The 26,285-nt window shown below is 37.6% G+C and overlaps 1 protein-coding gene across 1 annotated transcript in view; it reads left to right on the forward strand.

Annotated features, from left to right (window-relative positions):
* Positions 1 to 26,285, forward strand: part of TRPC7 (transient receptor potential cation channel subfamily C member 7) — a 131,118-nt gene that overhangs the window by 58,150 nt on the left and 46,683 nt on the right. Inside the window, 1 exon segment of the mRNA XM_087955275.1 lies at positions 17,944 to 18,108. Within this exon segment, the coding sequence (XP_087811401.1) occupies positions 17,944 to 18,108 (165 nt within the window).

Below are 26,285 nucleotides of genomic sequence, written 5' to 3' on the forward strand. Positions count from 1 at the left end.
GAGCATTTTAAACAGTTTAATCATGGATACATGATTTGCAAATTGATCACTTCTTTTCCTGAGCTTGTTTTCTTTCTTCTGATTAATTATTTGTACAATATACTATGATTATGGATATTGGTTTACTGGAAGTGAACTCAGAAAGTGCTCCCAATTTTATAGTTAACAGCTGTTCCCTCCTTTCCTTCTAACTCTTTCCACCTGCTTATTGCTGCCTTAGCAGCTGTGCCCAGACTTTCTCTTCCAATTATCAAAGCAATTCATTCCAACTCTTGCACTGTAAGCTCCTTCATTTTAATTATCCTTTAGAGACCCTGGATAGATCCAATGGCAATGTTTTAAAATAGGCCAGGCAGGAGAATTATATTCCTGATTTCTAACTGTATTTATTTCACTAACATCCCAGTGTAATTTTTTTTTTTGCAAAAAAATTGTAGCTTGGTAATCAATCCCCTGCTTTAAATACCAAACTTTCCTTTAGCATCTCCAATTAAAGGAGCAGGGAACCGAAGTGAAGTATTTGTGGTCCTCCTGGGTCAGCTTCTTTTTAAAGGAAGTATGGTAGCCTGCAGTTTCAGAGCTTCTGGCAGCTCATAAATCCTTATGTTGCGTCCACCAGGCTCCTTTCAGAATACTGAATGCAGATTCAGTCCTCATATGCTATTCCAATCTGCCACCAAAATTACGGGTTGCCTTTGACTTATGACTGCAATTGAGCCTGGAATTATAGTTATAAATCAGTGTGGTTGTAAATCAAGGCATCACATGACCAGACCTGATTTTTCAACATTAGTATCAGAAGTCATTAAGCAAACACTGCAGTCATTAAGTGAATTAATTTTCCCAATGGGTGTTTTTTGTTTGAAAAACGAATGAATGCAAACCAGCAAAAAATGTTGCAAATTGCCATTGTGTGACTATGGGACATTGCAAATAACCATACAGTTGAGCTACAAGCCAAGCCTCCAAAATGTAACCACATGACTGTGGGGGAGTATATGCGCAGCAGTACTAACTTTGAAAATGGGTCATAAGTAGCTTTCGGTGGATGGTCATAACTTTGAATGGTTGCTAACTGATCAAGTTGTAAATCGAGGATTTGCAGTACAATTATACCACTTTTTCTGGTGATCGTTTGGTTAGCATATGGAGCTTTCACACAGTTTGGAACGGGGTTAATACACCACTACTTTGTTGGTTGGGCTAAAGCTAGTGCATTCAGAATAACGAAGGAATGTTAAGACAGCCATGGCACAGAATAAAATAAATTCAAATAGAAAACATGAGCTATGCAGGCCACTTGTTATAGCTGGAACACAACAATGCAATATACTGAGTTGAATTGGTGATACGGTCTTATTTGCATATCGCTGAAGGGTGAGTTACTGTTTTTAAAACTCTCTCTCTAATATTTTTGCCTGAGTTAGCATTGCCATTTAAAAGCACCAGGAATTGCCACTGCTCATTAGACATCAAAACTAGCTTCTTTAAAAGCTCATTGACAGGCTTTCATAGAAAAAACACAAACTAAGTATAATCTTCTACCCACATTATCCATGCTATCCTCTGCATTACAACAAGATTAGAACTGCCTCCTAATACTTTTCCACATGCAAGAGGAGGTTAAAAATGATGGGGACTCAACAGGCCAAGATTCTGAGATTGATATTGCTCATTGTGGTGAGCAATATGAATAAGGGCACCCTGGAGTAGTGTGCTTTTTCTACTAAAATTCATGTGCATGAAAATAGTAGGCTTCTGGATTACTTGGGAAGCTTATCAAAGAGATGAAAAACGAAGCAGGATATTGATTTCCAGCCTCTGGCAATCTGTATGTTTCTTATCAATTTGTTTCAGGTAGGGGATGGGTCAAAGTTCGCTTCTGTGTAATTTAAAGACTAAGATTAAAAAATATATATCTAAACACATCATCCTATCCATTTTCTACCTGTCCACATGCTTAATTCATTTATTCCTTTTAATGCATGGGTGTTCACTCGACTCATTTGATGTCACGTGATGTATCATGACGTTTTTTTGCCTTTTCAGAGCCAGGGTAGGCGTGGCCTGCATGTGACATATCTGGTCCACAGGCTGCCAGTTTGACACCCCTAAAAATGCATAGGACTTGGAAAATGGGGGGTGAGAAATTACTTGTGAGAAATATAATGGAAGGGAAAAATCTATGGGCAGAATGGGATCATACATCTCAAGGATTCGTTGGATGACAACAGAAATAAAAACAGTAAGATCAACAGCAAAACATAGGCTGCAATTCTGCCCATTGCCCCATGTTGTCATTTTTTTAAAAAAAAACCTAAATATGATTAAATTACTTGCCATCCCATGAAACATTGTTTGGTTTCACACATTGCACTATTCCAAAGTTTGTGGTCTACAAGCAGCAATTGCTGAGTTTCCACATGTCTTACACTAGGTTGAGTGGCACACTGAGCACATTTCCAAAAGTTATATTTTGCTGTAAATCAGATGATAATATCAGAATGGAATGACTTGTCTTCAGAAGTTGTGGAGACTCCATCAGTGGAGGCTTTCAAAAAGACAACCAATGGACAACCATTTTTTTTTCTGAAATGGTGTAGGGTCTCCTGCGCAGGCAGGGGATTGGACTAGAAGACCTCCAAGATCTCTTCAAACTCTGTTATTCTATGTTCTGTGTTCTATCTTGTAGAAGAGAGGGACTGTAAATTAGGGAGAGAAAGATCAGCAAAGAAGAATCTCTTCTCTGTAACTTATTTTTGTGGCTTAAGTACAGCCCAGAAGAGCAGATTGGTTGAAGTCCAAAAGCTTAGTGTCAAATGTATCCTACAGCATTCTGATTTTATTTTTATTTATTTGATTTGCCAATTGTTTACAAGATAATAAGTATAAGTGTATACATAGTTGTGAATACATGAAATGGGTACATATAAGAAAAATAAAAGAATAAGAGAAACAATAGGACAGGGACGATAGGCACGATGGTGCGCTTATGCACGCCCCTACAGACCTCTTAGGAAAGGGGTGAGGTCAATAGTAGACAGTCTAAGGTTAAAGTTTTTGGGGTTTGGGGAAGAGACTATAGAGTCGGGTAGAGTATTCCAGACATTGACCACTCTATTGCTGAAGTCGTATTTCCTGCAATCAAGTTTGGTGCGGTTAACTTTGAGTTTGTATCTATTGTGTGCTCTTGTGTTGTTATGGTTGAAGCTGAAGTATTCATTGACAGGTAGGACATTGCAATGTATGATTTTATATACCATGCTTAAGTCAGACCGAAGACGGCGTAATTCAAGGTTTTCTAGTTTTAGAATTTCAAGTCTGGTGGCATAAGGTATTCTACAACGAGTAGAAGAGTGGAGAACTCTTCTTGTGAAATATTTCTGGACTTTCTCAATTGTGCTAATATCAGATACTGTAATGAGGGTTCCAGACTGATGAACTGTATTCGAGTATTGGTCTAGCAAATGTTTTGTATGCTCTGGTTAGTAGTGTGATATTACCAGAGAAAAACTATGTAGGATTAGGTTAACAACTCTTAATGCCTTTTGGCTATGTAGTTGCAGTGGGCTCTAGCACTTAGATCATTAGAGGTGAGTATTCCAAGGTCCTTTACAGAGCTTGGGTCATCAACAAGATCTTGACTATTCAGCTTGTATTTTATTTTCTGATTTTTTTTTGCCAATATGTAAGACAGAGCATTTATTTGTTGAGATTTATTTGAGATTTGTTGCCATTTGTTTGATCATTCAGATACATAGTCAAGATCTTTTTGTAGGGTAGCAGTATTGTCTGTGGTATTGAATAGCTTTACATCATCAGCGAAGAGAACGCAATTGCTCTTAATATGATCACAGAGGTCGTTTATGTAGAGTATGAAGAGAGTTGGTCCTAGAACACTGCCCTGGGGACACCACTATTGACAGGTACTGGATTTGATAGAACGCTCCCGATTTTGACCATTTGTTGTCTGTTTGACAGGAATGCTTCTATCCAGTTATTCAGTTGTCCAGAGATACCATAGGATTTTATTTTTGGAGTAGTTTGTCGTGTACCACTGAATCAAAGGCTTTACAGAAGTCTATGTAGATTGCGTCAATTGCTTTGCCCTGGTCGAGTTGTGTCGTCCATATGTTTTTGCAGTGTAAGAGTTGCAGATTACAGGATAGTTTTTTTTCTGAAACCAAATTGTTTATTGGAGAGTAGGTTGTTAGTCTCAAGTGGAGGATGATGGATTGGTTAATAATTGATTCCATGACTTTACAGGTGACACAGCATAAGGAGATTGGTCTGTAATTTTCAACTAGGCTTGGGTCTCCCTTTTTGAAGATGGGGATGACTGTGGCTTGTGACCATAGGTTAGGCAAGGAGCTGGTCCTGAAAGATTTTTCAAAGATTATGCTTAGAGGTTTGGCTATGGCAGTGGATAGCTTTCTTAAGAAGTAGGCACATATTCCATCCGGTCCAATAGATAGAGATGGTTTTAGATTGCGTAGTGATTTTTCGACATTGTCTTCAGAAATCGATATGTATTAGATCATTGTTGTTATCTGTGGTACTTAGCTAGGAAATACTGGGCATGATCCATTGCTGCTTACAAATACTGAGCCGAAGAATGTGTTAAAGATGTTGGCTTTAATGGTGTCATCACAGCAGTCTTTACCATCAGGTCCTATCAAGGGAGGGATGGACCTTGAGTCTTTAGATGATGATAAAGAAGTCAGATGATTTTAGATGATGATAAAGAAGTCAGAAGTTTTAGATGATGATAAAGAAGTCAGGGGAAACCAGAAATGACAGAACCAATGTCCGGAGAGGGTGAGGAGGATGTTTTTAAAAGACCACCACAAGATGATGGTCATGGCAGCACATCAGTGCTTTGTTCCTTTTATACATATATTGGTCCCTTGTATCTGTCAGACCTCCCGCTGATATATGCCAACGAGCTAGTTTTCCATAATCCATTCATGTGTCCTAATCATGCAATTTTGGAAATATATGACAAAAAGCCTCTGTCTATGCTGAAATAACCATTATAGCAACAAAACAAATGCTTAGAAGGTTTTAATGGACTAAGGAACAAGAGCCGCAGATGAGCTGCTTGCAACAGTAGGAGCCGCTTTTATTGATTTAACCAACCTGCTTTTTTCACCCACTGCTTAAAAGTGGTGAAGTGGTTTCTTGAATATGGAGCACTTTATGGATATCTCTAAATATAGAGAAAAATGTGAATCGGACTTTATTCATCTTCTTGCAGTTTATTGGCCTCAATGGGAGTTTATCAGGATTGTCATTAAAGACAGGTTGCTAGTGAAAGCAATACTTCAGAAAATTTGCCATCTGGATTTGTTTTGTGTTTCAGGAGCTGTTAATACTCAATGAATCTTAGAAATAGATGTTTTACTTGATGAGTTCATGAGGATAACATTCATCTTCTGAGAGCCATATGCCATGGCTTTAAATTGTAATACCATTTATCTCTGGCTAGCTTTCACATGATCTAAGGGTTTAACCCAGATGTAACCAAGGTCTTTCATTTTTATCAATGATGTTATTTTATCTGCTTGGAAGTGGGAAAAGCCAGTTGAATAGCTAAACTATTCACATGGAGTCTTCTCATCTACCATCATTGCATTGGAATGGGTCTGTGTGACTGGTAATAACTTCCTAGAATAGAATAGAATAGAATAGAATAGAATAGAATAGAATAGAATAGAATAGAATAGAATAGAATAGAATAGAATAGAATAGAATAGAATAGCTTTATTGGCCAAGTGTGATTGGACACACAAGCAATTTGTCTTGGTGTAAATACTCTCAGTATACATAAAGAAAAGGTACATTCGTTAAGAGTCAAGAATCATAAGGTACAACACTTAATGATAGTCATAGGGTACAATCAACAATCAAATCATACTAGGAAACAGTCAATATAACTCCCTATGCGATTAAGACCTGAAAGTTAGGAGCTGATCATCATGGAGAAGATCTATCTATCTCAGGGGTGTCAAACTCAATTTCATTGAGGGCCACATCAGGGTTTTGACCTTGAGGGGTCATGGTGAGGTGGGCATGGCCAGCATGACATCACTTGTGTTGGGGGCCCCTGTGGTGGCCCCAGCCCTCTGCCAGTGAAAACGGGCTCCCAAGCTCCATTTTTGGCTGGGACGGCCTCCTGCAACCCTCTGCCAGTAAAAATGGAGCTTGGGAGGGTCATGCACAGGCTCCATTTTCACTGGCAGAGGCACTTTGGGCTGGTCCTTTGCTGTTTCCAGGACAACCGTGGGCCAGATCTAAGCACCCCATGTGCTGTATCTGATCCCAGGCCTTGAGTTTGACACCCCTAATTCATGTGGTCTAGGTGTGAAGAGCCAACAATGACTTCATGGTACATAATAAAAAGAATGTTTAATTCAAACATGCTAATTGTGTAAACAGAATAATAAAATTATTTGGATCTTTATATTGCTATTATTTTTATATGGATCTCTAACTCAATACCCAGCAATTTCTCTCTTTCTCTCTCTCTCTCTCTCTCTCCTCTCTCTCTTTCCTTCTCCTTCTCCCTCCCTCTCTCCCTCCCTCCCCCCTCTCTCTGCCCCCTCCCACCCATGTTTCTCTAGATTACTTTATGACAAGATTTTTTTCCAAGCTATTAAATCTGCAATCTTATTAAAACGAGTGGCATTTCATGTATGTCGTAGTTTATTAGGATCTTAGTGTAAATGACAAACTTGCCAATCAGAGGTGGTATTCAGCAAGTTCCGACCAGTTCTGGAGAACCGGTAGCGAAAATTTTGAATAGTTTGGAGAACCAGCAAATACCAGCTCTGACTGGAGATTTTACAGTCTCCTTCCCTAGCCATGCCCACCAAGCCATGCCCACAGAACCGGTAGTAAAAAAAATTGAATCCCACCACTGTTGCCAATAAGAGTTTCTGGCTGAGTTTTGCAAGTAGCCTTCATTATTGACTGATTACTTAATGATTGTTCAGAGTTACAACAGCCTCGAAAAGGGAGCTTGATATATAAGGCACTTCTGACCATCGTAAAATATCATGCCAGCCCCCCTGTGATCACATGACCATACTTGGGGTGCTTGGCAACTGACATACATTTACAACTAGTTATAGCATCCCATGGGCTCATCACTGTGACTTGCTGCATTTTTTGTCATTTTTTTTCCAGCAGAAAACAGCAAAAAATACCCACTGGATATGCTGGATTTGCTTAATGACCACATGGTTTCATAATGGCTGTAGTGACTCACCTTATAACAATAATAAAATTGTCATAAAATAGAGTTAGGTCAAGTGGTGATATGTTCAATTACCACCCCAATTTATAATTAAAATTCCAGGCCCAACTGTGCTGATAAATTGGATCTAGCTTGCTGTTTATTACTGTTTTTTTTTTAAAAAAGTTGTTTGATCTAATTGTTTAAACTTTACTATTGTGCAATTTACACTCACAGAATTGTTGTTTTGACTTCAAGGTTCTCCCCTCTCCTTTTTTTTTTTTAATTGTTCATTTGGGTTTTGTAAGTTATGCAACTACTGTATAATTTTACCATTTTATAATAGAATGCGGGAACCCATTCAGTGAAAGGAAGATTCATTGTATTAAAATAACAAATCACTTGTTAGCATTTTCTGGTCAGATGAAAACTTCATTTCTTTCAAAAATGCAACTATGCTCACAGATTGTAGCTAAAAGCTACCTAACCATTTTTCTAGCTGTTAGAAACCTGTCATTCTGAATTTCAATGGAAACAGACCTGTTTAATATTCTAGCCAAGTCTATATTGATTCATATCCTGTACTGCCCCATTCTTTTCATGGTTTCCTTTGATAATTGTTCTTATGGACTTCAAAAGCTTTTCAGTTTATCAAAAATATGAATTAAAAAAATACTAAAAGTGTAATATTAACCTATTTTAATCTGCCTATTTTGATGGATTTAATCTCAATCCAATATAGATTAATCATTCACTGTCTGAAGCCAACCCTTTAACATTATGCGAGTCTGGATTGGACCTGCATCATGTATCTTCCATGTTGGATATACACAATAGACTGCACCATCCATGTTGATTTTCAGTATTGAGAGAGAGAGAGAGAGAGTAAGTTGCCTGTCTCATGTTCCCATGTCTACCTGGTGATGTCCACTACTGAATCTTCTCCATCCAAAAACACCCATCTGGAAAGGATGGTTATCACCTGAGGCCATAAAGGTATTCATGCCTCCCTTCCACACAGACCTAGTCCGCATCAAGCAATAAGAAAGTCCATGAAAACCTGGCTTTTTCAGAAAGCTTTACAGTGGGGATGACTGAAAATTGGATTTTTATCTGGAGTCACTTTTATGACTGAAGCAACATATAAGCCTGAGGAAATGATTAATACATCTGGGATTTGAACACCAAGTCTGTTTCTAACTTCTTTATCATCTATCTCTAGGGCATGATGAGCTAAGGATCAGAGAGCAAATATCATTTTTAGTTCTTCCCTGTCATTATTAGTTTAAAATAAATCTGCTCTATAAAGCTCCTTAAAGTCTGTTTTATTGGTACTTTACAATTCACAGGTATGCTTTCTAGAACACTTTAAATTCTTAGAGATGGCCCATGCCAGGTTTTTGTGTACTCCCTTCCAGGCCTCTGTGTTGGGCCTCTGTGTAGGGAATAAGACATGGTTGTCCCCAAGGAATGAGGCAACATTTGTTGCTTCTCTCACTGGTTAAGACTTATCTTCAATAGCCTTCTTAATTCTTTCTGACAACTCCTCTTTGTGATGGAAGACAAAAATTTTGGCTGACTGACATTTTTGAAACCACTCCTCCCAGTTCATGTGGTCTTTAGGCTTAGAGAAACCAGAGCAGAATTCCACCAGCGTATTATGATGTGGTATAGCAGATAGATCTGGAGGTTGTTAGTGAATCTCAGGGGTGCTTTTAATAAGCCATTTGTTCCTGCTAATCTCTGTCTCAGCTCTGCTATGCTGTGCAAAGTTTTTTTTTGCTTGGTCCATTTTGTCATCTTTCCTACAGTGATATTGGAGGGTAGATACCAGAAAATCACATTTGCAAAGAGTCTGTCCTTAGGATTCAGTAAGCCTGAACCCCTTGCCCATATGTTCTTTATTGTCTCTACCAAAACACCATATGGTCTATCTTTTAAAGTTTCTCATTAGTAGAAGTCAATATCACTGTAAGGTAAAGCTGTATGCTTTCTCTTGCAGAATCACAAGCAATTTGTTACAAACAGTGTGCCTAAGTTCATGTTGGTTGCTATCTCAACCAGAATGAAAACACTGTTTTCATCTTGATACTGTTGATATCTTGGTACCAGTCCTTTGTTATTCTCTAGATTTAACTTCTTTTTCCCCATTTATGTTTCTTCTTCTTCTTCTTCTTCTTCTTCTTCTTCTTCTTCTTCTTCTTCTTCTTCTTCTTCTTCTTCTTCTTCTTCTTCTTCTTCTTCTTCTTCTTCTTCTTCTTCTTCTTCTTCTTCTTCTTCTTCTTCTTCTTCTTCTTCTTCTTCTTCTTTCTTCTTCTTCTTCTTCTTCTCCTCCTCCTCCTCCTCCTCCTCTCCTCCTCCTCCTCCTCCTCCTCCTCCTCCTCCTCCTCCTCTTTCTCCTTGTCCTCCTCCTTTTGCATTATACTTATATTTCGTGGTATTTTATTCTTGTCGTTGTTTATCTGTGGGTTATTGACCATATTTTCTAATTTGTTTTAAAAAAGCATGTGCTTCATGTTTTTGCCTTGTATTAATGATTCTGGTAAGAGAAAAAGAGTATGATATTTACACAGAGGAAGATTAGTGAATGAACATATAGATGAAGTAGACCTCATTCAGTGGACATTAAATTTCATTTCCTGCCAGAAACTATTAAGGGAAAAGAATAATAGAGACTGAGTAAGCAGCTAACCATTTCTTTCCCAGATTTCAGTACAGCTCGCTTTCCCAATCAGAATAAATAATTTGTGTCTATAATAACTGCTGACATTTGGAATTCTAATTTGAATGGCTCATACTAAATTTCCTTTTGCTATTATGCTTCTCATATGCATAATGAGTTTGTTTTATTACTCTCTCTGAGGACCTGTGCATATAAAACTACTGCCTGAGAGATGACCTTTCCTCCAAGAATGTGTGATTTATTTGGCAGGCCCACTTCAAATTATTTACTAAGACAGTTGCCTTCAAACTTTGTGCCAGCTTTTCTTGACCTAAGGCTCTAAACCTACCTGGTGAATCAGATAGTTATTGTTCAAACTTTCAATGACCTTTTTGACTGGGAAAGGGTGATTGGGTAGTTGCTTACTTTTCACACTTTGGTTTTTTTCATCCTAATCTAGTGTCATATGATTTCTATGGTCAGAATGTAACCCTTAAGGAGCCTGACCAAAAAAAAAAGGTACCTATTGAATAAAAGTGTCCCCTTCAATTCAGCATAAGCTTCAATGAGTGGAGTTTCCTCTTCTTTCTGCAACCTCCCTTGGCTCCCTGCAAATCTATTCCAAAAGGTTGGAGAACAATCCCAAGCAGCCTGGGGAATGGGGGAATTGATGCAACCATTACCAAATCATTTTTGGTCACATAAGATTCACCAGATCAAAGATTTTCCACTTTGCTTTAGTCCGAAAAAGACTCTAGCTGTGTGTGGGGGAGGGGGGTGTTTTTAACAAGGGCTGGTTTTAACAGGAAACCCTACCAAGAAAGGCCTTTAAGCACATGGGGAATGTTAGCTAGTAATTATTCAATTAATAAGAGAATTATAAGATGCTCTTTAATTTTCTCCTCTTTGTGACTCAGTTCAATTTGGAGCAGCTAGGTTTCATTTTCAAGGGTTCCCCTGTAACCACTTGCACTCAAAAGCTGCACACTGGGCAGAGAAAATGCCAGTGCATTATCACTCAGCATGATGCTCTAGAATGAATTAAGGCAGGAGTTGGGAAGGGAAACTGCTATTAAATTATGACAGATATAGAGGTGTATCTTCCCATCTACTTGAACTCATTCATACAGATGTCTATTTCAGGTAAAATAAAAGTATAGCGACAGTGAAATCAGTGAAAGTCAACTGAGTTTGTCATGAAGCTAAAATTATATATAAGAGATATATTTTAAGTTTAAAATGTTTATGGGAACTTGAAGGATAGCACCAGATCCAGTACATAATTTATGCTGTGTGTCAAAGCTCAAAGTCACCTGCTTAGTTTGGGAGGTAGAGGCACCTGTTGTGTTCTGGATTCAGGCAAGCCTGGGTGATTCTCTAATAGTAAGGTCCTTTAAAAGCAGCAACCTACATCTTGTTGTATAATTGATATTCCATGATGAATGTTTTCTCAAATAGCTTAGGGTGGTAGTCATCATCATTTACCCAACTAAAATAGCTTGAAGTTTCTGTCAATGATCTGAATGTTAGGTAGCACTAGCAATAGCACTTAGACTTATATACCACTTCACAGTATTTTAAAGCCCTTTCTAAGCAGTTCACAGAGCCAGCATATTGCCTCCAACAATCTGGCTCCTCATTTTACTGACCTTGGAAGGATGGAAGGCTGTGTCAACCTTGTGTCCGGTGAGATTTGAACTGCCAAACTGCTGGTAAGATGCATTAGTTATGATAGGAACATCCAGCAGTTTAAAAAAGTCCTTTCAGAAACTGAGCATATTGTTTGGCTATGTTAATTTTCCATTGTCATAAAGCATAAAGATAAAAACCATTTTGGAGAAGAGGAGGACATTTTGATAACCAGAATGAGATAGTAACAAAAATGTTTGACTCTGAAAATCTAAGTTTAAGGATATCCTTAAAGATATATCACTGGTAACTTTGGGCCAATCACTATGTCTCAGCTTAATTTACCTCACAGGCTTGTGATGGGGATAAAATTGCAGGTGGAGTACTATATTGAACATAAATGTAACAACTAGAAAGTTGCTGAAGAAAGCAAGCACTTCTGGAGAATCTGACAAATTCAACTCCCCTCACAAAAAGTATGTCATGCCTCAAGACAGCCATAGAACAAAATGACTTGAAGCTGCAGGGCATCATTGTCTCCTAGAGCATAGTTTGCCAACTCTCACTCATTCAAATCCAGGATGAGCATGATTGCTGGTGATCATTATGCACATCACAACTTGATGTCACCAGTGCTCTTCTTGGCCCTGCTAATTGCTCACCTGCTCCACCTCCATGGCCCAAAGGGAGCTCACCAGCAAGCGAATAAAAGTGGGAAAGTAAATGTCACTGTCTTCCCATTCATACTTTATCTTGAGTTGGAGGTTTGGATAGATTTGGGTCCAGGAGGAAAATAGCTAATTGATAGAATGGTATATATCACTGCAGTCACCTTGATCGAGTCAAACCTGCTTCTCCAAGTCTAAAAGCAACTATTAAGACATAAACATGCTCAACTATATTTAGATGGTGTCCTTGATTTTTATTTTTTTTTTGAGAAATGTACTACATGTAAGTTGCAACTGAGTTAGAAATGGAATGGATTTTTCTTTCTCCATTTTAGTCTGAAGTCAGTAGATCCCCAATGGCAGCATCCATTCATCACCCACAGCTTCACTATAGATGTCAAGTGCATCTTTTTCTATGCTAACTAATTGGCACTCTCAAGAGTCTGACTCCAGCTTTCTCCAACTGGCAACATAGTTCTTAATTCATCATAAAAGACAAAGACTTCCCTGTGTCACATATTTCAGTTTAATTAATAGCAAAGGTGTAAATTGAGTTTGAGATAAATAATAATAATAATTTTCCTATGTATTTCAGAACACAGTTAGTTGGAAGAAAAAAACCTCCCTCCCCCCCTCTTCCATTCTCACAATTCCATTCTTAAAACTTGGCAAGTGATTCCAAACAGATTGCTGTCTGCCCCATTAAATTAGAAATTTCACTACATTGGCCATGGAGTCATAATAATTGTAAGAACTACCAGAAAGCTTTCACCCTTGTCCCTTGACTTCCTAATCCCCTGAAGATTGCCTCACTTATTAGAATAGAGTTGCTCATCCTCATTTTCATGAAAGAAATGACAGGAGCAGAGAGCTCAAAAGTGAAAGAAATGATACACATACTAAAATAATACAGTTCACCATTCTGCACATTTATGATGCAGAAGCACCATAACACTGACCAGGTAATAATATGGGCTTTTAAAAAAAGGCAATGTATTGTGCATATATAACTCAAGAATATTGTCTTTGTTATATACATACATAAATAGTAATGATAATGGAATAGAAGATGCCTGTGGAAAAAGAGGTCCCATCACCTATTTTGTTCAAGCACAGAGATTCGGTGTGCAATCAGAGTTCTGTACCACATACAGAATGTTCCTTTGCATTTGCTCTTTTTACAGCAGAACAAATAGCAATGTTGTAAAAAAAATAACAACCCAAGCACCCATATTCAGTCCGAAGCTCTATCTCTTTATCTCAGCACTGATTCTCCTTGTAGAATGTAGAGTTGCCTTGAACCATGACATGGGTGGGAAATAAATTTAATAATAATAAATAACAATAGAAAAATTGCATAAAAGAAGATTTTACAATCCTTCTAGTACAGCCTCCTGTTAAGTGGAAAGAAATCACCAGCTACTAAAAGGGATAGAGTAAAAAAAGACTAGTCCTTGAAGAACTGGTTCATGTCCAAAAGTTGATCTTCATCTTCATGACATGGATGAATGCTTGGCCCGAGCTCATTTTAGATCTAGCTCATTTTTCCTTTCCATTGTTTTTAAGCACAAATTATATATTTTAAAAACATATTCTGTGCCATTATCACATTGCAAATATAGAAGTGTCAAGCAGGCTTCTAATGTAAACTTCTTTCAGAGTTAATGTGTACAAGAGAGTACACAGTCACTTTGATATTCAATTAAAAGTAAGCTTTTATACAAATATTTAATATGAAGAATAGTGTTGGCACAGGGCTATGATCAGTAGCACAGCATTATAGATCAGAATTATTCAAGTCACAATCCTTTTATAGCAAAGAAAGCTGGCACATCTACACAAGTATCATCAAAATCAGATGCAACACAGAACCACCCATCTTGGATATCCTCAAAACACAGGATAATATATGTCCATGGCACAAGAAGGACGAAGCATCCCTGATATAACATCCTCATGGCACTGTCTCTTCCACTATGCCATATGTACCATTACAACTGCACATACCTTCTTAGCATATTTGATACTAAACTTCATGGGAAGGAACATGCTAATCTTTATGGTCCACCTTAAGTAGTAAATTGAGAGAGAGAATTATCAAAACAATCAAATACTAAGGATTGAAAGTAAATTCTGTCAGCGACTTGATATTTCTTGAAGTACTGTATTGCCTTGTACTCTAAAGTCAGTGTCATAAATCTGTCCTGCAAAAACACTGTTGTAAATAAAGTCTGAGCTCAGATAAAATAAAATTCTTTACTGGTAATTTATAGAGCAGGACAGTGTTTGATATAACAATTTAGCAAGGGCTCAGGTTTGGGGGAAAACTTCACAGCAAAGACTTAATATGAAGTGCTTACATTTTAGGTCAAAGACCAAGGCTTGCAATATTGGAAGGTTGACCTTGTCCAAAACTGCATTTCTTGGGGCCATAAATATTGGAAATTGTCAACCTCAGCCAAATACTATTGTCACCAATCAGTCCAACTTTCCAGCACAATGTTGTTCTTTAAATAGAGCTGGTTATGCCAGGCATTTCTCATATATGAGTGTGGAGGTGGCGATACCAACATGTGTGTGTGTGTGTGTGTGTCTGTCTGTCTGTCTGTCTGTCTGTCTGTCTGTCTGTCCCCAAAGTGCTTTTTCAAGAGGCACCTGGAATTTCTGGTTTTTCTTTTGAAGATGTTTCACTTCTCATCCAAGAAGCTGAAGAAGAAGAACCATGACCTGGATAACTGAGAATCTTCATAGACATCTGTCTGTCAGTCATTCTGTCTGTCTGTCTGTCTGTCTCTCTGTAATACATCTTTTAGTCAATATTTTATTTCTGGCCTTAGGACTGTAATAAAATTTGATCTGAATTTAATCTGATCTGTGAAGCAAATACATTTCTGCTCCCACTCCTATCCCAGACTGTCTGGCTCTCTATCTGGGTAATGGTGGTCTTCTTGCAGAATGGGTGGACATTCTCCAATTTAAGGTCTGAGTCACAATGACTAAGATCAAGATTGGTGGTCTTTGATTACCTCTCCATTGTTTCTTGGGTGAGGGCTCTTTGGGATTCCTATAGTGCCATAGTTTGATGATCTTCCTTGCCTGAGGATGAGTGTTCTCAGCCAGAAGCATCTCTTCATGTTTTAAGCCTAGTGTTATAGGCAAAGTCAGCTGTGGGGAAAGCCATCATCTGCCCTTTCACTGTGCAATTATAATTGTGCCTACTTCTACAATAACTTATCATTGTGAGTTTGAGATCAATATCCAAAACTCCCTTGATGGCAGTGAAAAAAGTACATAAATATTATTGTTTTATTTATTAGCAATGGATTTACTATAAACACCACTGCAATCAATTCACAGCATCAAACTGCTTTTTCCCCAAATATTCAGAATCCTTTATATCATTTATATGGTGATGTGTCATGCCATCTCTGGGGCTTTTGTCTCTCAACATTTTTCTTTCAGTATTCTTTCTATTTTCTCTTGAAGAGCCTTAATCTCTTTTCCTTTCCCACACATATAATAAACTATGATAATAACACTTCCTTTATCTCTGCTTTTCATTATCTTTATCTTTAATCATGTTGAAAGATGATTAACAATCAGGAGAACATGATATGCTGTATTGGGAAGCAGTCATTTCATGGGAAATCATGCAAAGAGAGATGCTTTTATCTTAGGGAATAAAATTCTTTTGTGAAGCTGCTGTAATTTTATCATTAGGAAGCCATAGGTTGATATCAAGCAATTAAGCATGTGAGAACACAAGCAGATCAAACCAAAAGCCCTTCTCTTCCATTCTCAAATTGGCCAGCCAGATGTCTCATCTCATTGGAAGCTCAAATACAGGACATAAATTAAATAGCATTTCTGAATCCCTTTCTCCAAAATTACTATTGGCAGGCAAATATTACTGAGCATTATGCAACAAAGTGAGAACTTGTCTTTGCTTAGTTCCTGCCCACCTAGCAGTTCGAAAACACGCAAATGCGAGTAGATTAAATAGGTACCACTATGGTGGGGAGGAAACAGCACTCTCCAATGTCATGCTGGCCTCATGACAATGGAAATATTTTTGGACAGTGCTGGTTCATGTCCTCAAAATGGAGATGACACCACCCACTATAGTCAGTAATGACTAGGAGAGTAAAATCCACAGGGATTCCTTCTCAATCCCATTCTCCAAAATTACTTTTGGCAGACAGATATTACACACAATATATAACCATTCAGACCAGAAATCATTGACTTTGTCAGAAGTCAGCTGGGAATGTCACAAATGGCAATCACATAACCCCAGGATCCTGCAAACATCATAAGTCCATGGCAGTCACCAAATGCCCAAATCCTGGTCACATGACTGTAAAGATGTTGCAATGGTTGTAAGTGCAAAGACCGGTTGTAAATCACTTTTTTCAATGCTGTTGTAACTTTGAATGATCACTGAGTGAATGGTTGTAAGTCGAGGTCTAACGATATGTATTCTTCTTTTAAAATACTAAATGTCTCTTCTATGTGCTTTACCCTCACAGTCTGATGATTTTTTTGTGGGCTATCAGATTTCTCTGTACATCCTGTGATCTATTTACACTTGACAATTAACCAGGAAATCCAAAACACTGCTATCTCTATCTCCTGAGGATAATTCAATCAACAAGTAGCTCCCATCTATTCTTTGTCAGCATTTATTTGTTTTTAAGTATTAATTTATCGCATTTGTAGGCCATCCACTTGGAATAATTCCAGGTGGTATACAGATTCAAAACATAAAAGTTCAATCAAATTCAAAATCATATGCACATTGAACCTATACCCTCTCTTAACCCAACTACTAGGGAGAAAGCCAGATTTTTAGGGTTCATCTAAAATAAAAAAAGAGTCAGGGCTGTTCAGATTTCTGGGAGGATGCTGTTCTAATAGCAAGTAATATCAGATGGCATTGCTTGTTAGATGTGACCTGAACCATGCTGACTATTTGGTTTGAATTTGGTTTCAGAATTTCACACTGGACCTTTTAAGTGAAGATAATTAGGAAATTTTCAGTCAGGAGTAGGCAACAAAGCTGCATCCAGGAACAGAATCTACAGAAAATGCTACTCAATTTAATATCTTAGATGGGAACATGGTAAGAGATGGCAATTTAAAATGCTCAAGTTATTGATATGTAGAGCTGAAGAAGAAGTTGAAGAAGTAAGTCTCCATCGACTGAATTGAAAGATTAAAATTATTCCTTCCTGCCTATGTATGGAGATTCTCAGTCATCAAGGTTATGGTTGTCCCAAAGGTGTTTTTCAGGAGGCAACTGGACTTTCTTGCTTTTTCTCTGAAGACATTTCATTTCTCATCCCCACCATCCAGTCAGAGCTGAAGAAGCTTCTTGGATGAGAAGCAAAATATCTTCAAAGAAAAGTCAAGAAATTCCAGTTGCCCCTTGAAAAAACACTTTTGGGTAGTCCGTCCTTCCTTCCTTCCTTCCTTCCTTCCTTCCTTCCTTCCTTCCTTCCTTCCTTCCTTCCTTCCTTCCTATCTTCCTTCTCCCCAAAGATTGCTAAGGCTTATGTATCAGTTTTCTTTGCACTCATTTTGGAGACACTTAATGTTTTTCATGAAGTCTATTTCTTCACTCTGTCATTTTGACTATCAACCATTTGTCTTATCTGTACTCCAGAGGCTGTGAGGGGGCGGGCACTGCTTACTTTTACAATTCCTCTCCTTTTCAAGCAATCCTTACCTTTATTTTCCTCTTGCAGTTTGTTGCCCATCCCAACTGTCAGCAACAATTGCTCACCATGTGGTATGAGAACCTCTCAGGCTTACGCCAGCAGTCAATTGCTGTGAAATTCTTGGCTGTCTTCGGAGTTTCCATAGGCCTTCCATTCCTCGCCATCGCATACTGGATAGCTCCCTGCAGTAAGGTACAGACTGGTTAAGGTGCATGTTTGTTTATCATTATTTATCTATATCCCTGGCTTGATGCAAATGACAAGGTCTTCAGTCTAATCACGAATGAACATTATCTTACTAGAGAGTGCACCAAGCTTTTCAGCGGGTGAGTCAGGATTAGGCACCAATTAAGCAACCACAAAATAGTTTTTAAAAGATAGGTAGAAAAACAAAAATAAAAAAAGCAAAAGAGTGGTTGCAATGGCCCGTTTTATTATTTATTAGGCATCATGTGTATAAGCAAATGTCTTTACAGGGTTGAGAGGTATTAACTGGGACATCTTTAATTCAGTTTAATTCAGTTCAGAGTTTTGGACAGGATTTGAACATTGAGAATTTCTCATTTAATTTCTGGTTGTTGTCAGAGGGAATAGAATTTGGTAAAGAAAAAAATCTTACAGTCAGAGCTCACTGTGCCAAATAGCTTGAACAATTTTTGTGAAGAGGGAAGAGCTAACTGAAACAACTAGTATTCCAGTAAAACCACTGACTCCAATTTTCTTTTTGTGACACTAGCCTACCAAAGTATTTTAGAAAGTAAAAATGTGTCATAAGTCATTTTTTAAAAATCTCCTTTTTACATAAATAGTGAATTTTTTCTGATCTTGCATGGTCAGACTGCACATTGCAAATCTGAGACAAAGCTTTGTAGAGGCCCTTGAACTGTGTTCCATCTTGTATAGGTTAAAAAATATCCTAATTGCCCCATATTTCTGATTCATTCTAATGCAGTCCTCAGCCCTATTTTAAATGTACTATGAGTGACAACTTAATGTTATTAAGGCTATTTTGGTGTATATATGTGTGTGTGTGTTTCAGTTGTTGATTCCACGTGACTGGACTAGCAATTTCCTTCTATTTTCAAGACTTCAGAAGTGGTTTGCCATTACCTGATTTCAGGACTTAGAGAGAGTTACTGGCCCAAGGTCACCCAGCAGTGACCTGTGGCAGAACTAGAACTCATATTTTCTAGCCTAGTGCGATAATCACTATACCAAATTGGTGCACACACTCTTTTCCTCTTTTTTATCCCATTTCTAGGCTATAAAAATCTCCCTATGAGCACTACATTGCCATAGGCAAGTACCTCCTTTGCTTCCAGGAGAGAATACAAAATAATAGGGCAATAATTGTTAGGCCTAGAAAAATATTGGTCCTGATTCTAATGATCCTGGAGATTTTTAGAGTCAAAGGGAACAAGGTACAATTTAGGCTTGCATACTAAGATCTGAGAACCATGAGATGCTTCAAGATTCAATTTTAAAATATTCTTCCATAGGCTATTTTGGAGAAGGAACAAAATATCTATAATTGCTCTATTTGAGGATGTTATTGGATGGAATTAACCAGGATAGTGAACTCTTTAGAGCAGGGGTGACAAACATAATTTCACTGAGGGCTGTATCAGGGTTGTGTTTGACCTTGGGGGGGGGCAGGTGGGCTTGGCCAGCATGGGTGTGGCTAGCTTGATGTCACTCACTTTATTTTCAATTGTAATGGACTCCTGTAGCCCTCTGCCAGAAAAAACGAAGTCTGGGGGACTACTCATGCCAGATCCGGCCCTCAGGTCTTGAATTTGACGCCCTGCTTTAGAGGGACTTAGCATTACCCAATTTCAACAGGCTACCTTCAATGGCTTGACTGTAATTTTTAAAACAATATTCCTGGTGCATCTGTTTTAAGACCGAGGTAGTAGGAATGTGATCTGGGTGGTATAGCAACCTTCATATTGTCTGCTAAAGAGCCTAGATCAGGGGTGGCATACTCATGTCATCATAGCAGCACCATCTGACATATTGGGACTTTTTTCCCCTTCGTTAAACCAGGCGTGGGCATGGCCAGAGCTTGACACATCCGACCCGCAGGCCGGAGTTTGACAGACCTGGCCTAGATTGTCTGAAATGAATTCACAATTATCTTAATTGGTTTACATTAATGTTTACAATGATTTAAAAATTAAAAAAATAAACTGTAACAAAGGTAACAAAATAGGTAACAAAAAGTGGTAAGAGGAAATTCAAAATAAAAGTATTTCTTTACAGAAAGAGTAGTGAAAGCTTGGAATCAACTTCCAGCTGAGGTAATTCATCAGTAGCCGAGTTTCTGCTTAGGATGAACACATATCCATCATCAGCTTGCTGATAGTATTAGTTAGTTAGCATAGGCACACTAAAAACAAAGAAGCTGGCAGGAAAATGACATTCGCATAGCCTTGTTAAAAATAGTAAATGTTTAGTTCTGTGCGTATCAGTCTGGCATCATTTCCTGGATGTCTAGAGATTAATCCTAAAATATTAAGTCATGCCGATCTTAAATATCAGATTTGACCCAAGAATTTGCAAAATGTTTAGAAAGGCTGCAGAATTATTTGCTTTCCTTACTTTGAAGCCCAAATCTGTTTCAAAGGAGTGATTTGACCAAAGGTCCATCAAATTGTAGCATTCATTCAAAGCTGGGGCTAGTTCCAGGAAGCTGTAATAACCTTTGAACATATTAAAAAGCCATCCTCACAGACATCATCAGGCTTTTGAATTGACACTGAATGACATTTAACTCTTTTGAACGTTGCTTCTAAGCAGCTGGTATTTCTGAAAGTAACTAAAGAAGTTGGTTTCTCTCATTTTCTTTCTTTTGGATAGGGAAATTCTACCACCAGAAAAACATCTTCTTCTTTGTAGCATTCATTAAGATTTTTTCTTCCCAAAGCCTAACTTCTAAAACCTAACTGGAAGGGTAGAATACTGGGTCTATCAGTAAACAAACTACATGCAATATGATACAAAATTTTAATTTTAACCAGGCTTTAATTCAAGCAGTAGAGATATTTCCAAAAGCTCGGGCTTTGGAATCTAATAATCCTGCTTTTAAAAGGTAATAATTTTGCCAAATGCCCCTACACATAAACCAAGCACAGCACAGCTACCTGTGCTTTTCTTGATGCTGAAGCATTTTTCACTAGAAGACTTTCTGCCACATTCAGTTCACTACCATTATTTCCACGCTATCAGATGAGATCTGGATTACTTCTTTACTATTCAATAAAGGTTTTGGGTTTGGTTAGTCTAAAGAAAAGAAGAAGCATGCTAGAATACTGACATGATAGCAGTTTTTCAGTATTTGAAGGGCTGCCACAAAGAAGAGGGGGTCAGATTATTCTCCAAAACACCAGAGGGCAGGACAAGAAACAATGCTTAGAAACTAATCAAAGAGAAAAGCAACCTGGAATTAAGAAAAAGCTTCCTAACAGTGAGGACAATTGACCAGTGGAACAAATTGCCTTCAGAAATTGTGGGTCCTCATCACTGGAGGTTTTTAAGAAGAGACTACACAGTCACTCATCTGAATGGTATAAGTTCTCCTGCTTGGGGCCTGGACTTCCAAGGTCCCTTCCAACTCTATTCTATTCTATTACTTTTTAAGGGTCATAATGACTCAATGGTTAAAGATAAGGTGACAAGCTGACAGCCCAGGTTTGAGACCCAAGGGCTGCATGACAGAGTGAGCTCCGTTACTTGCCCCAGTGCCTGCCCATTTAGCCTGCAAATACCACTGAATGAATAGGTACCATTTTGGTGGGAAGGTAACAGCATTCTATGCATCTTGGCATATAGTTATGTTGGCCACACGGCCATGGGTGTGTTTTCAGTCAACACTGGCTCCCTTGTCTAAGAAACATAGATGAGCCCTGCCTCCTAGAGTTGGACATGACTGGACAGGGAAACCCTTTACTACTTTTTAAGGTTGCTTCATGCATTATATTTAAGAGAGCAGTTACATAGGAATAGATCAGCGTTGGTGGGTTTATAAACTTCTAGAGTATATTTTCCCAACTTGGTCTACTCCAGCTATGTTGCCTTTCTGCAATGCTATTTCTGTAATCAGTGTCCCTGTCTGACAACAATGCTAGTCAAATACACAGATGATATGCATCTCCAACCCCACTCACAGTTTAAAAAACAGGACCTTGGAAATAGCAACCTTCCTATTTTGGGAGAGGATGTTGAAAAAATTTCAGCTGAAGCATCAACATCTTCAAGTTAATCCCTCTTTCACAGTCTCTTCTTCTCTCAATTTGATTCAAAAATTCTGAGAATCTGCATTATTTATAGCTATCAATGACATTTTGAAATGAAACTTTGAAAGCTATCATTCCAAGGAATGCTTGGAAATAAAATATTGATGCAATGTTGATTGAATATGAAATGTTGACATTGGCAGAGAAAGGAAATTTTATTAAAAAGAATTCATTTGCTTCTATGTTCCTCAAGATCCCCCGATAATATTGAATGTACTTCTAATCTCACTGCTAAGGGCAGGTTGAATTTCTATTAATTTAATAGCCCAATCCATAGATGTTTCATTTCTAAGGTAGGCACTTAGGCAACTTTTATCAATATTAGGAAAAAAATATTAAAAACACATTGTATTCTATTCCTACACTGTTTGCAGCAAAGAATGCTATTTTTTTCTTTTACAAAGTCATTACTTTTAATTGATGGGGAAGCATTTTTGCATTCTTATGTACCATAGCCACAAATGTCCGGTGGGAAGATGGAGTCAATTGGTCTTATAAAATGTCTGTCTGCTCCTTCTCAGGATCAGGATTATCTCAGGATTACCTTCTGTCCTCCCTACCTCCCTAAACCAATTGGAACTGTATAGGATTTTTTTAGTTATCAAAGTATTGGTTCTGGAGTCCTTTGATTCTTAAAAAAAACAAAAGAATCTCACTCCTTGCTGAGTTAGATGTGAATATGTTACTGTTTGGCTTACGAAGCTTTTGGTAAGAGTTGGCAGGTAGCACAAACACACGGATATTTATTGAATGGTTAATTGGATAATTTGTCAAATATACTGAGGGAACCTGCCTATGGATTGGAGGATAATTTAACCAAGCTGAGTCTCATTTAAAGCTCAGTTAAGAGATCAAAAAGTCTAGGAAGATGCTTTACCCCCAATATGCTTTAATCCACTGAATGCTGATAGGTAAAACAAATCGGAATCACTTAATTCATGATCTTGCAGGACAAGCTATGAAGCGTCTGGATGTTAGTTTTATACTCCAGAGTAGTTGCCCACTTGAAACAAAGCGGTCTTGGAAAATTCCTACAAAACTTACAAATATCAATTAAGTTTCAGTTAGATTCTAAATGCACAAAAATTGAAATATTCATTTCAAATTCTTGCTTTTTAAAAAAAATATTTTAAAAAACCCACACTGCCTGAATGTTATGAAAAAGTATGACTTCAGATTACCATCATTATGAATAACATCCCAATTTCTTCTTTTTATTATTATAGCAGTTTTATTTTTATTTTAAAAAGCTTTGCTAAACCAACACATCTAGCAGGGTAAGTGGAGACCAAGTGTGAGATTTTACCCATTGTAGGATGGTGAAGAATATTTGAAAAATGTTATATATTTCTTTGAATGGAAATGGGCAATTGTTCCTTTATCAAATAGACACAATCTGAGTATAATGCTCATGTTTTCTAAACTTTTCTTAACATCTCTTTCTGTAAATAGTCTGAGCATATCCAAGCATATATTTTCTTGTTGTATGAAGATGCAAAGTGTTATTCTGACACTTTGTGAACTTGCTAAACAAGCATTATACAAATTGAATTTCAGACTTAACAAATGTATTTCGCTATTTAGCTTTAAAAAGAACCGAGGACTTCAAAGTTGTTATGTGTATATATGATTAAAGTGAGTACAGAGGCATTAAAATAATTAGGATAAAAATGTTATTTAAATGTAAGAACATTCTATACTTTTAATGTCATCCAGGTTATTGAAAACTCCCCAGATCTAACAAGGTTTTTTTTTAAAAGAACTTTTTGTAAACAATAGTAGTTCCTTACTGTGTCATTCAGAAGGTTTTTTTCCCCAATAGACATTTTCCAATTCTCCTTCTCTTGACGTGAAACATTGGGCAAGAACGTAAAGCCAAAATAGAACAATACAGAGCTCTGTTATATATAACACCAGGAATACAATCAGATTTAACAGTGAAAAGGAGCCTCATGTGAGGAAAGTGTCTAATCTTATTCTCTGTGATTAGTTGTCTATCAGGTCTTTTTCCCATTTTTTTTCTTTTTCCTTCAAGTAGTCACAGTTCTGATATAGTATTTAAGTTGGGCTGAAGAGAAAATGCCTTGGAAAAAGGATTTAAGAGAGAAAAGCTATGGGCAGGAAAAACTCTTAATTTTCTGCTCAATGTTTTGCTTTTCACTTGGGATGTAAGTTAACAATAAATCCATTTCAGGAATGGATTTTGGGGTGGAAGGGCTGATTTCATTTCAGCCAAATCCATATTTCACAAATCTAACTACAAGCAAAGTCCAAACTGACACTGAGTCTTAAAAAAATTAGAATGGTTAGAGATTGTCTTTCAGAAATGTAATGGGTATCGAAGATATTTTTCCAGCTTTGTTGAGCTTTTAGAAAATCTGGTACCCTTGCAACATCATTGGGCGCTTGATATAAAAACTTTATTTTCCCATATCAATGACAACATCTGAAAAAGCAATGATGAATATTTCCTAGTTATTACAAAAAAAAAAGGTCTGGGAAAGGGGAAAAAAAGTCTGTTGTAAGTTCCCCAGGTTTCAGAAATCCGTTAACCACAATAAATTGTTAGTTTTCTACTCTTTCTTTCCTTCAGGAGCTCAAGTTAACTTTAAAAGTGTTCTCTTCTCCAGTTTTATTTCCATAAAATGGATTGAACTGAAAGATGGAAATAAGCCCAGTAACTAGTGATTTCATGGCTTTATGTGGGCTTTAACCTATCTGGGTCTTACTAGTCCTGGTCTAAAATTTAATCATGATAAAACTTCTTGGTGATTTTTCCATCATCAGGAAAACCTTCTACAAACAGAACCCGATCAGTGGCACAGTGGTTAGAATGCAGTATTGCAGGCTACTTCAGCTGATCACTGGCTGCCAGCAGTTTGGCAATTCAATTCTCACCGCCTTAAGGTTGACTCAGCCTTCCATCCTTCTGAGGTTGGTAAAATGAGGACCCAGATTGTTGGGGGCAATAGGCTGACTCTGTAAACCGTTTAGAGAGGGCTGTAAAGCTTTGTAAAGCAGTGTATAAGTCTAAATATTGCTACTTGGTATATGTATATAAGTCTAAGTATTGGTATTATGGGGAAGGAGAGAGAAGCCAGCAAAAGCTGAATTCAAAAAGTTTTATGGCTCAGCATGAAGAAATTTTTAATTCTGCCCCCCAGCCCCCAAATTCCCCAATGGAAGAAGCAGCTGCCAGGCTTCAAATGTCACTGCTCCATCCTAAGTCCTTTTGATTTTTTTTTTCCTCCTAGGCCTAAATAAAGCAGATGTAGCCTGTCCTGGGCTTCCCAGCATACATATCTACATATATATTGATCCTTCCCCCCACAAGCATTGGGGTGAAATGAAACTGGAGATCGGCAAGATGTGTGTTTGATTTTAGTTTTTACTTTGTTTTGCTGTTTTTATTGTGTTGTGAGCTGCACAGAATTGGGTTGCCATATTGGCAGCTATACACGTGTAAATATAGGCAGGCCCAACATCAAGGAAGAATAGAAACACCTAAATGAACACTGAAATAATACTTTCTTACCCAGCAGAAAATACAGAAACCTCCTACGCCCTCTGCTTATAAGAAAGTGATTAAGCATTTCAGAAGCCATGTTCTGCATGCCTTCCTTTTCTTGAAAGACTAAATAAAGTTGGAAGAGCTATCTCAATTAACTTGCATATTTTTAAAATGTGAGTGCAATTTCCATCTACTACGATGTTTGTTTGGGAATGTAAAAACAATGCCAGGGATATAAACTATCAGAACTGAAAATCTGCAAGATTCTTATATCTAAAATTCCATTTTTCCAAATCAATTTGGCATATCTTGGTTAAAATATACAGAGAGTTGGCCCTCAGAGAGAGTTTGAGTTGTATGTAGTTTTATCAAAAAGTGTCACAAGAGAGCTATGAGAGAAGCCTTTATTTCATTTCTCAGCTACTCACTTGGAGTGTAATTGGATGAAAATAATAGAAATGCTTTTGTTCTTGGGAACATTAAAGTTATCTTATTCTTTAGCCTATTTACATGTTTTCCATGTTAGAAACGCTTTAAAATTCTTAACCATATTGATTAAAACC

Source organism: Notechis scutatus, chromosome 2 (assembly GCF_049901735.1).
Source record: "Notechis scutatus isolate UNSWTSFEM ecotype Mainland chromosome 2, rNotScu1.2, whole genome shotgun sequence".
Taxonomy (NCBI): Eukaryota; Metazoa; Chordata; class Lepidosauria; order Squamata; family Elapidae; genus Notechis; species Notechis scutatus.